At 45.4% G+C, this 11,006-nt stretch overlaps 2 protein-coding genes across 2 annotated transcripts in view; one reads left to right on the top strand and one right to left on the bottom strand.

Moving 5' to 3' along the window:
* Nucleotides 1-2,014: 2,014 nt before the first annotated feature.
* Nucleotides 2,015-11,006, bottom strand: part of T265_04573 (hypothetical protein) — a gene marked incomplete at both ends in the record, with an annotated part of 86,832 nt that continues 77,840 nt past the window's right edge. Inside the window, one exon of the mRNA XM_009169348.1 lies at nucleotides 2,015-2,405. Within this exon, the coding sequence (XP_009167612.1) occupies nucleotides 2,015-2,405 (391 nt within the window). The remainder of the gene's footprint in view (nucleotides 2,406-11,006) is intronic.
* T265_04572 (hypothetical protein) lies at nucleotides 4,459-9,147 on the top strand (the record flags this gene model as incomplete). The annotated part of the gene is made up of 3 exons (XM_009169347.1): nucleotides 4,459-4,601; nucleotides 4,640-4,890; nucleotides 8,561-9,147. The coding sequence occupies 3 exons, from the start codon at nucleotides 4,459-4,461 to the stop codon at nucleotides 8,848-8,850; spliced, it is 684 nt and encodes a 227-aa protein (XP_009167611.1).

Here is an 11,006-nt window from a genome sequence, read left to right as displayed (position 1 = left end):
CTGCTCTTGGTCTGGCTGCTCCCCTTTGGCCTTTCTGGCATGGTTGTACCTTGTGGAAGGAAGTTCCAGCCAGTGTAGCCCGCGGAATCATTGCAGCACGCAAGCCCGACCACCACGTCAAGGTGGCAGCTTTAAGTTCGGGGGACATGGCTTGTAGCTGCTGAACTGAACTTAGCGCCTCACATTGAGCTAACAGTTACGGGGTTTATGACCCACTAGGTGCGTCACGTAAGCATAACAATGTAACAAGTCGCGCATAGCGATACAACAACTGCGAGTTCCAAATGGCCAAGAAAGAGAGTGCAGTACGACCACCGTGAGATACGTACGTAAGATACGGATGGGTATGCAAAATGGATGCACGCAGGATGGAACGGACTTCAGGCAGGTAGCGCGCCACAAAAACCTAGAGCACAAATAGTGGTCGAGGTGCACGTTGAAGCAAAAGCATGCATGAATAAGGTTAGTTGCGGGAGACTTACCTTACCTTCCGGAGTCAGAGCCCGTCCCGTCTTCTTTCATCCCTTTTTTTGACAGACTGCACAGTGTTTTAGAGCAATTTCTCAGGAGGTAAATTACTAGAATCCAAAGGGTTTGTTCTCTACAAGCCCTCATGTATCGTCTTTTTAACCTCGATGTGGTTAGATACTGAAGAGGATGCATTTACCCACCCCGAATTTTCCAATTCACGTTGAGTATTACTATGCTTGCTCCCATTACACTTTTGAGTCAGACACCTGGTCCGTATTTTAATGAACGCTCATCTCTCATCAGGTTCATTCCAATGGTTTGCTGTTGCCCTAGTGTCAGCTTGTATCCGCCGTCACGATACCCTACTCCGGTTAATATTCACTCAACCAGGGACGGTCTACGCACCTACTTCTCCACTCTTCTGTGTCGCTGTGGCATGGTGCAGTCCTGGTGTCCATGCCCTCTCGTCCCTTTTCCTTGCACGATTATTTCGGCGAGCACACGCAAAAGCAGTGAAGTGTTGGACTAGAGCTCGTCAGTGATACATATCATTAGCCGCGAAGGAGTCTGAACCCCGGACGTCTGACATGCAAAGTGGAATAATTCACTACTTGGTTTTGCCCTCCTCGACTTGTTGTTTTTACTATGACGGTGCCCGCTTGCCATGTATGTAGGTTATTCCCCGAGGAACATGTTTTCCTATTAGGTAGGGGATCCTTACAGCTTAAAACGTGTCGCAGTAAAATTCTAACGGGTCACCGACCCCTTCACTTTTCAAAAGAGCATTATCAGTTAATTACGGAAGAAAGGTTTGATGACAGCACAAACAATCTGAGATTGTTGCTCAAAAGGCAGGGCAAGTTCCGTGAACACCGATCCAGTGCCTCCAACCTCGGCACCAAAAAGCTGTCACTATGACTTAAAAGGGTTCGCTCGAAAGTAGCTTCGGCAGACCCCAACAAGGCGCCTGACAAGGTAACACAATGGCGACTTCCCACAATTCGTTCTTATGGCTTCTAAGGGATAACGTACCTGTGGAGTACTGGGTACTTGTTACGTTACACCGAGAGCACCTTTTTTTAAATGGGCGCCACCCCAGATAGTAGGGACGGTCTGCTTCGCGCTGATAGAGGTAAGTTAGACAAGCACTGACTGAGGATTTCGTCTTCATTTTTAGGCAAAGCGGGTGAGAGTTCGTCAGGCAGCTCAGCGACGCTTGAGGGATAGAACCTATTCGCTTATTTCCGAAACCATCCGGGGTTCCAACTCTTTTGTCCAAGACTGCCTTACTCATCTGGAACCCTCCTGAGAAACTGCAGTTGGTCGGCTGAATTGTTCCTGAAAATGTAGTTCCCGACTATTTAGGCGCTCTTTCTTAGACAGCCATTTTTATCAGTGGTCGTTTCGTTCACCGGAGGCCTTTTTGGGCCTGCTATGCGTATCAGCTGAAACGGTTTCCTTACGCTCCAGTTTCTCATCTCCCTCTCTTCGGTCTTCTTAATAGATCTATACGGATGCTGTTTTTCAATTGAAGTCTGACAGTTTATCGGTTGATGTTATACTGTCGACCATGAGGAATACGCATTTGAGCTCCGAGCAATTCTGGTTTTGCTCTAGATCTGCTTCTGAGATCTTGTTTGTTGCGCCCTTTCACAAGTGGGCGTCCAGCACCTCGCAGGGTTGCGGACGGTACCTTCCAGTAAGGATTAACATCAGAGGACGTGTTGTTTGAAGTGGACTGCACTAATTGACTCACACCCTGTGTAGCGACATGGTCTGTTTGTGTTGGAAATGTGCTCATATGAGAGGGGGACACCAAGTGGCCAAACGGCTCTGGTTGTTTCGAGAGCTGGTAGTGCGCCGAAACATCCTGTGGTAAGTACACAACCGCAGCAGGCGCTCGCCGTTTTCCGTCGGAAGAACTGTCTCTCAGCCTATCAAAGTTACAGTTTGTTGGGTTGTAAGTAGATACAATGAACAGGCAGCGATTATCGGTGCGTTCGTCGGATACGGAGATGTCGCCGGCAACGGGGTAAGGAGCGAGAGAAAAATGAATGTGTTAGGGAGAAAGAGGGGAGGCCTCAGCATTAACCTGTTTTTGCTTACCCACCCTATTGTGTGCGGCGAGTAAGGAGCCCCTGTTGATGGCACCACTCGACGGTCGACGTTGCCCGTTCGAGACGCAGCACGCCAATTTTTAGGGAGAGAATGGGCGCAAGGGTTTCTGTTGACCAATCTGACAAAGGGTGCGAACCTTAAACGCTGTTATGTTGAACAGATTCCTTGATGCTAGTAGTGGTGTTTGGTTTTTATTTTCCTCGATAGCGGGCATAAAACGGGCACTGGACTTATAGAGGTGAAAACAGACAGTATTTTTCTGTGAATAGTAACGAGTTGAAGCTGGTATAATAGAGACGTCAGCCCCTGACCTTATGCTACATGGATAGATGTTATTTTCCGATTGTCAACACCTAAAGAGCGGGTTTGTTCAAAGCACCCCACCTTGAGTCACAAGGTAGTGGGAGAAGGTAGGATTTTGTTTCGAGGCATTTTCCAGAGCCATTGACTCAACAGTCTGATTCACTGGGTTCTAGGATGCTTGTTTGCGCTGGTAGTAAGTCATAGCTATCTGCCTGCTAGTTCAGCCGCGCCCAAAATGTGTCTTCTGACTAATTCTGATTTCAAAAGTATTTGGACTGTGGTGAATAATTCGTCGTGGTCACGATTAAACGTTAGGTGACCGAAGTGTGTGGTTTACAGGGCTGATTTTTCCTAACTTACTCTTTCTCGGTGGATAGTGGCATGCTGCCTTCATAAATATGGATGTTATTTGCCTTAATGCTCTCGCGCTTCCATTGTAAAGAACAATAATACTTTTACTCCGAAAACCCCATGATACGAGGAGCAGCTGTTTTGTTGGGTTGCTCTCCTACGGCTTTCCTGCCACGGCGCCTTTGAAATTTAGGGAGACACCGTGTGTTGCTCTCTCTAAGAGTATAACTCTGTTTGACTTTCACATCATAGCCTCTGTCCAGTGCTGGCAAGCCTTTTCAACGTTGCGCTTGCTGTAATTTGAAGGTGATTGTCTCCAGACCGATGCTTTGATCCCTTTCAAAAACCGGTTTTTGCCCTAATAGGAATCGGAACGACTGAAGAGACTCACTATCTTCCAGGCGCCCGCTACAGCGTGCTACGCTGTCAGACAGTGAGCAGGCTTTTCTGTTCCATCTTGAACTGGACAACTGATTTGGATGATTCCCTTCCTGTTTTTTCCTCGAAAACTTTGTATTCGGTTGAGGCTGAACATATCATATCCCGTCGTGAAATACCAGCCGTGTTCTTCATCGAATCGGGTGCAAGCAACCATCCCAGCTTTTCTTCGAAATCTGTGGATGAATCTCTTTCTGTAATGACCTCTGACTGGCAGCTTTTTTCCAGCCCGAAATAGCAAGTAAAGTGGGACAGTTCGTCTGTCCTTTACAGGCGTCGGTTCTCTCGCTTTGTTCTAACAACGATTTTTGTTCTCGAAGCTGCAGGATTATCACTGAGTGGCACTGTAAAGCACTCTTGTCACAAGTGCTTGTTTGCTATCGAATTCGCTGGGTCCACAGTTGAGTCATAGTTGAGTCGCTCAGGTACGCAAAATTGAGTCGATTTTCAGGTTGTTCAGAGCCATGAAGAAGTGAAATGAGACTCGATTTTTACATACGATCTAAATCCGTATAAGTGTTCAGGACGAATTTAGGATGGGCACAGTTTATGTAACCTTCCATCCTCATGGTTTCTGCCTTTGTTTTATTCTCAAACATTTTATTCAGACAAATGTGGCAATTTACTTTTAAAAAAACAAGACTTGTTTGCCTTGAACACTACCTGGTGAATCTTCTGTCCCATCCTTTATTTTCCCTCTCGCTTCACTTGAGGTTGGCCTTCTTATTTCAGCCGGAGTTATAATCTAGGCCCTCTTTTGTTCACCGTCACTGATTCATGCAAGTTGCTTCCCCCAAGAAGCTGCCGTTATTGTCGTACGATATGGATATCAAAAAGGTTTCCGAGAGTTTTATGGCATGCAAAAAGGAAGATGACGTCTTGCTACGGCCATTTTGCGATGCCTATACGGAAGTGGCCAAGTATGTGCCCACAATTCCTCTAACTTTTCTGGTAACAGGTTACTAGCTTATTTTGGAAAACTGTTTTACTTCGTTACGCGAGACGTAGAGCATAAGCTGGGGATTTTGTATGAACACCACAATCGTGAGCCACAAAAGTACCGAAGCATTCGGAATATGACAGCATATGAGGCCAGTCGAGGAATCACGGGTGATGCACACAGCGGAAAGCTTAACGGGAGTCGGACTCTGCTTCGATTAAACAGAGCTTTGATATTCGTTATTGAATTGATGGAAGCTTTGTGCACTGGTAAGCTGTGAGTGAGAGGCCCACCATAGATACTCGTGTTTATTTCCATCCCGAGTTTTCAAGGTTTTCAACTTTCACATTATCTTACTTCGGCTCGCACTCATATCTTCATTCCCGAAACCATTTCCCTGGGTTATGGGACTTCGGACTGACTAGATACAACATTAGTTTGCTGAGCTGCACCTGGTCGCACATGCGCTTCTACATTTTGGATATGGGTTACATTAATTGTAAGCCATGTATCTAGCCTCCTTTGTTATAGCTGTTACCGTCATTTTCTCCCCAATACTAAGAGGGTGAAGGATGGGAATTATCAGGCTATATATGCGACAGCATGCATACATCCAGTAAGAAATCCGTTGGTGGAAAGCGGTAGCTCGGGGATAAAAACTTTCAAGAATTTCTAGGCAATAGTTCTGATTCAGGAGCGTCGTTGACTAAGTGACTGGTCCATGTCTTCCAGAGTGATATTGTAAATCATTCATTCATTCATCTTTCGGCTGTAGCACCCATCCGGTGCCTAACTGCCTCGAAGGAAGCATGAGGGCTGGAATACTGCCAGGTTGCCCGCCCCTGGACAGGGGAAGTTGAGAGGGGTCAGTAAATCACACTCAAACCACTGAGCCATCTCGCCCCCGAATGGTATTGTACCGTTCTTGGGTTCTCATCTGAGAGATTTCTCAAATGTTCTGGACCACATAGCGTGTATGAAAAGGTTATACTGAACACAAAGAACCTAGGAGCGCTGGTCTTACCTTCTCAGTTCGGGAAATGATTTAATCTTTCGCCAGTTTGCTGGGACTCATGCAGCTGCCCAGAGAGACGAGTTACCCAGTACGGTTGAAATACAGACGAAAACTAAGAGACCGATGCGCCTCCAAACACGTCTGTTATGTGGCATCAGAAACGAGACAGCTATGCCTTATTTTCCGCGTCCTCGGGCTAGACCCACCCCGTGTGGCCGAGCAGGTCACACTTGCCGTCGGTCCTGGGTTGGGTCCCTCAATATGACATCTTTCAAAAGGATACTTTAGATAGATTCTGGAAAGGCCGCACTGTTTTTATCAACCAGCAGTGGCATTTCTTCTTGACTTGAAAAAGTTGACTCCGACTCCGTCGGCCGTCGGGTGCTATGGTAGTGTCAATGTAACATAGATACCCCGTTACTTCTTGGACTTTCCCAGAGCGCTGTGCGCCAACCTCCTTGCAGGCGCTGAAACCCACAAAAAGCTCTAGCCTGAATTAATATCCTATAGTGTCAGACAAATCCGTCCTTTTTCATCCATTCAACCTCGTCGTCGAAATTGTCGTGGAAGACTCACTTCTAGTGTCTGTTGCTTGTGGGTCGAAATGCTCCTTGGACTGTCGCTTCACAGATATCTACTAGCTGTCATCCCAGAAAAGTGAAAATATTAGTTTAAATATTCATAGTGTTAATAAATAGAGTCATTCAGATATGACATTTTTTGTTGTCCAGCGTCTATGCCATCCTAAGGAAGCACGATGTCTGAGGTACTGTCAGGCCGCCCAAGCCTAGAAAAGGACCATCGAGATCACACAGGTTCGGTTAGAACCACAGTCCTTTCGGTCGGTAAGTTCGCATCCTAGTCACTGAGTTATCTCGAACGTTGCTAGTGTACAAAACTTAATCATATTTTACGCTGCGTATCCATCGCCAGATGACATGGCACGAAAATCAAAAGACACTTTCTGCAGCTCTTTGGCCATGGGGTCGACCAGTAGTCTGAAAACACTGCATGTCAATTTAGATCGAGATGGACGCTTTGGGATAATATTTCTGTTTACGTGTGACGAAACTCCAGAAACAGTGCACCCTTTCAAAGGAGGCATGACGAACGACAGCCGATGAGCAGCCATCGGATCGATCCATAGGAATGAAGAGTGTAAGAGATTCTGATGCCAAAAGAGCTGACAGACGATGTTGGGTTGTATGTCGTTTTATGTTGCAATAAGGCAAGCTCAAAGAAAGGTATAAGACGTGTACGCACCCCGTTGTCCGATTCACTGACAACTGTCGTTTATCAGGTTGAAGGACCATTGCAACATTTGCATATTACTTCATCATCATCATTATCGACAACATGACATCAGTGTTCAGCACCGATGCTTCACTGCCGTAGATGGGTCGCGTACTCCACTTGAATGTACATCCGCAGATATACGAATACACTGTAACGTTAGTCGGTAGCAAACACGATGCAGTGGAATGATTGACAATTTGCCCAACGGCAGTTGGCCCTGACAACCATGGGGTAAGTGAAGTTTCACTGTGGTGCCGTAGCAGCCATCTGACATTTTTTGTTCAGCTTAATGTGCAACTCAATAAATAGAAAAATAATCGTTCAATTGTGGCAGCCTTTCGGTGTCTAACTGCCATGCCACCCGAAGGAGGCACGAGGGTTGGGATACTGCCAGGTCACCCAAACCTAGACAGGGGAAGTCGAGAGGCAGACGTCGGGTTCGAACCACGGACCTAGCGGTCAGTAAATTCGCACTCTAAACACTGTTGTGACTCAACACAATTAAGAATAGGAAAACTGTGTTTCACACAGATTTGGTAATCTCCAAGAGATCCAATCACGGAGAAGGGTCTATTTTTGTCGGGGAGCGCTGTTGGAAACCCTTCTTGATGGTGGTCCACCTTTGTATCAGGACGGAATTTTTATGATTCTCCACAGTATGCTGAGATACGCGGCCTGGTGCAACTAGACATCTTTAAGGCCAGTATTTCGTTTGCTGTTATGAGGTCTCAAAAGGAGTTGCGGTGACGGTGGACTGCAAAAAAAGGTTGGATAAATTTGATCCATAAAGCCGTTTTTCTTTGGTTTGGCACACAAATTCATTGCCCTACTGTTGCTTCTGCTTAATGTCAATCCCCACCATATCGTGGTCTTGGGGTGACCTTCTAGACAAGCTAATTGGTTTGACTGACCTGTCACTCAGTAAATCTGCTGAGAAGAGCTATATCATCTGCATAGATAAGAGGACAGTTTTCAATCAGAACTTCTGTGGTTTATGCTTTGTATCCCAGCTGGGCCTCGAAAACTTTCCACGGATTTCCAGTTCTGTCCGCACTTAGAAATCAGAAAACTACGTGCGACCCATACGGAATAAAACGCGTTTTTCCGCTACAAGTGACTAGCGTTTGTAACTGTTGCCTCACTTGTTGTGATTGTCGCACTACTCTAGCGACTTGTCCAGCCTCTGAGCCGGGGTAAACCGGTCAACACTTCGACTAACGCTTCTAGGTCAAAGTTGAAAGAATAAAATTTCTGATGCAGAACAATTCTGGACATGTCGGTTGCCTCCCAAAGGATGAAGTAACTTTGGAAGTTTTGTTAAAAGCTATCAAAAATGTTAATACAGAATCCGAAAATGCGCTGCTCATATGAGCAGATAGTTTTTGCGCACTTTGATTACAGGTAGTTGGTTAACTACCCTTTTCCAAATGATTGAATTCGTGCTTTTCGAAGATGTTCACTGTTTGGAGATATTGATAACTGCTCGGTCGTTTTTTAATCTTATGAACTTGACCGAGTCTTCGCTCCACAAAGCTTACAACCAAACTGGGATCTGTGCTAATTAGGATTTACTTCGTTATCTTGTCTGTCTATTGATCTTTTTCATCCGTTTTTCTTCATTTTGCTAGCTACCGAAGACGAGTCTCTCCGATCAATGACCAAAGCGATCTACGACACGCGCCTTGCACCATTTCATCCATGGCCTGTTCGAAAGGCGGTTAGTGTGGCCGTATACGCACTGCCTACTCGGGAACAGCTAGTCAGTCATATATGTGAAAATCAACCTGTGGAAAACAACCTTAATACCAGGGAGGCATGCCGTGATGCCATACTGCAAGACGCACTGCCGGCAATGCGAGCCGTGTATGATATCAACACAAAGTGCCTCGAATCGCGTAACATGCTGCATTTGCCATGACTCGTTCAGTTTTGACTATCAGATCCAACTGTGATTATTCTTCGTTATTCTTGGTAACCGAAAACCATTGATGTGCCCAGTGACTTCTTTATATGGTTTGTTTTCTTCTTATGCGCTCAACTTGTCGGGTTATGCAGTCATTTTTATGCAACCCTTTTGTGTGTATGAGATTCTATTATCTTTCTGTTCACTGCTAACTTGTTTATGGCCCTCCCGGTTCTGTTTTGCCTCCAAGGGTTTTTTTCTGATACTTTGGTAGAAGATGATCTTGCTCCATCTCAGTACTGACTTACTGTATTTAAACGTTGTACCCATCTCGTTACGGCGACCAGACTCAAAGGCTAGTCTGAAGGTTGGGGTTGTCTGGTTCTGTCCATTACACTTCCGGGAGGAAGTTACGGAGCGGCCTCTGCTGAGAACGGTAGCGTCAAATGATGATTGCCTCAGACCATTGAGCAAACTGGCCTGGAAAGTCATTTCCTTTAACCTTCTTCTACTTACATGAGCCGTGGGCCACCGTTGCCAATCAGCGGTGGAAAGCTAGGCCAACACATGTCAATCCACTATTGCTGCCACTTGGCGTTATCATCAACTGTCCAACTATTGCCTAGGAATCATGCAATTGGTATTACTTTAACCGCCCGTTGTACCCTAATCAGAGTTGAATTGCGGAAGAATCACCATGCTTTTGACTCTTGGGATATGTAACATGGTCTCAATGGATGCACAGTTTGCTCATTTTCGCCATAACTCACTGATTACACGGATCACAAATGCGTGTGACCTTTTTACAGAACATTTCTCCTGAAGTCACTGCGCTAGCAAATGTCAGTTTGTATTGTTCCAAGTAACCCCTTTGGCAATATGTCCATCATTGTAGTAGATTATTCGAAACCCGAAACGGGATTCAGTAAACGTCAGTCGGACAGATAGGAAACAGACCATCTGTACTCTCGTCGTGTAACAATATTCATAGTTATTCCCTTAAAGGTACCAATAAAGTGTACGGGAATAACTTACATCGCTTTTTGGTCTAATGATTTGCAATAGCGACCAACAACTGAGTTAGTAAATCAGTATTTTCCTGTTTGTGACGCTGAACACTTGTTCAAAACCCCCCCATCGTCCACCTCTCAGAGTCAGCTCTTTAGCCTAGGGGTACCACTGTTTGCCAAGCAATCCGATATAAATCGTTCCGTCCTGCTGAGTCAGTAAAATAAAAAGCATGACAGTCTAATGTATACCTGCTACAACCTCAATCAGTTGACATGGAACAAAGACAACAAGGCGAATCAACCTCCTTGGATTGTACCTATATGAAACAAAAAATGAACACTGGTCATCGCTCACCCAACGGCCCTCAGTAGAGTGAAATACATTAATGAACAATCCTTGATGGTGATTTGATTGTTTTGTTATCGGGGTGTGTGACGAGTTTTGTTTCGGATGGCCGCTTCGATATATTTTGAGGATTCGAAATCCGGATTCTATTGAGCCAGCGAGATCGCCTTTCCAATTTGATTAATTCATAACTGGCATACCGTCATCCGACAACAGATCACAAATGCCGGGTAACCGTTCCGTGCTGCTATAAAAACCTTGGATTATGGTTGGTATGCGAGCAGCCAGATTACTGTTGTCAACCAACCCTCTGATCCATGACGGAAAATGATTGAATTTTGTGACCAAAGTTCGCAAAATTAGCTTTCATTCCATCTGTGTGCACAGTTCTCCTAGGCTTGAGCAATTCTGTTGTGGACTTCGCACGCTTCAGATACTTACAAAAGCCTCTTACGAGCATATTTGAACGATTATTTAATAAGTCTGTTCACTCGGCTCATCGATTCGCTGTAAAACCCTGTGCTAGTGTAAATACCTTTTCATGTGCACACACTTGGTGGCATTCTTATACTGGATTATTCTGGTAGTTTTGATCAATAGTGTGTCAACAACCTAATGCAGGTGCCTGTGCCCTACAGAATTCACCTGTTCAGTTTTGGTGACACTCAAAAAGGCATAGCACTGGGCCTCAAAGATCGCGTATATTAGGCCACATTAATAGCTGTATTGTTGGATGATTACAAGATCTGGCATCCGCAGGTAGATGATCTGAGGCATCTTCGGCTACCGATGTTTCAGAAATGTTGCTAGTGTCG

The sequence above is a fragment of the Opisthorchis viverrini genome, assembly GCF_000715545.1.
Source record: "Opisthorchis viverrini unplaced genomic scaffold opera_v5_77, whole genome shotgun sequence".
NCBI classification, from domain to species: domain Eukaryota; kingdom Metazoa; phylum Platyhelminthes; class Trematoda; order Opisthorchiida; family Opisthorchiidae; genus Opisthorchis; species Opisthorchis viverrini.
This window is presented reverse-complemented; position numbering and strand designations above follow the sequence as displayed.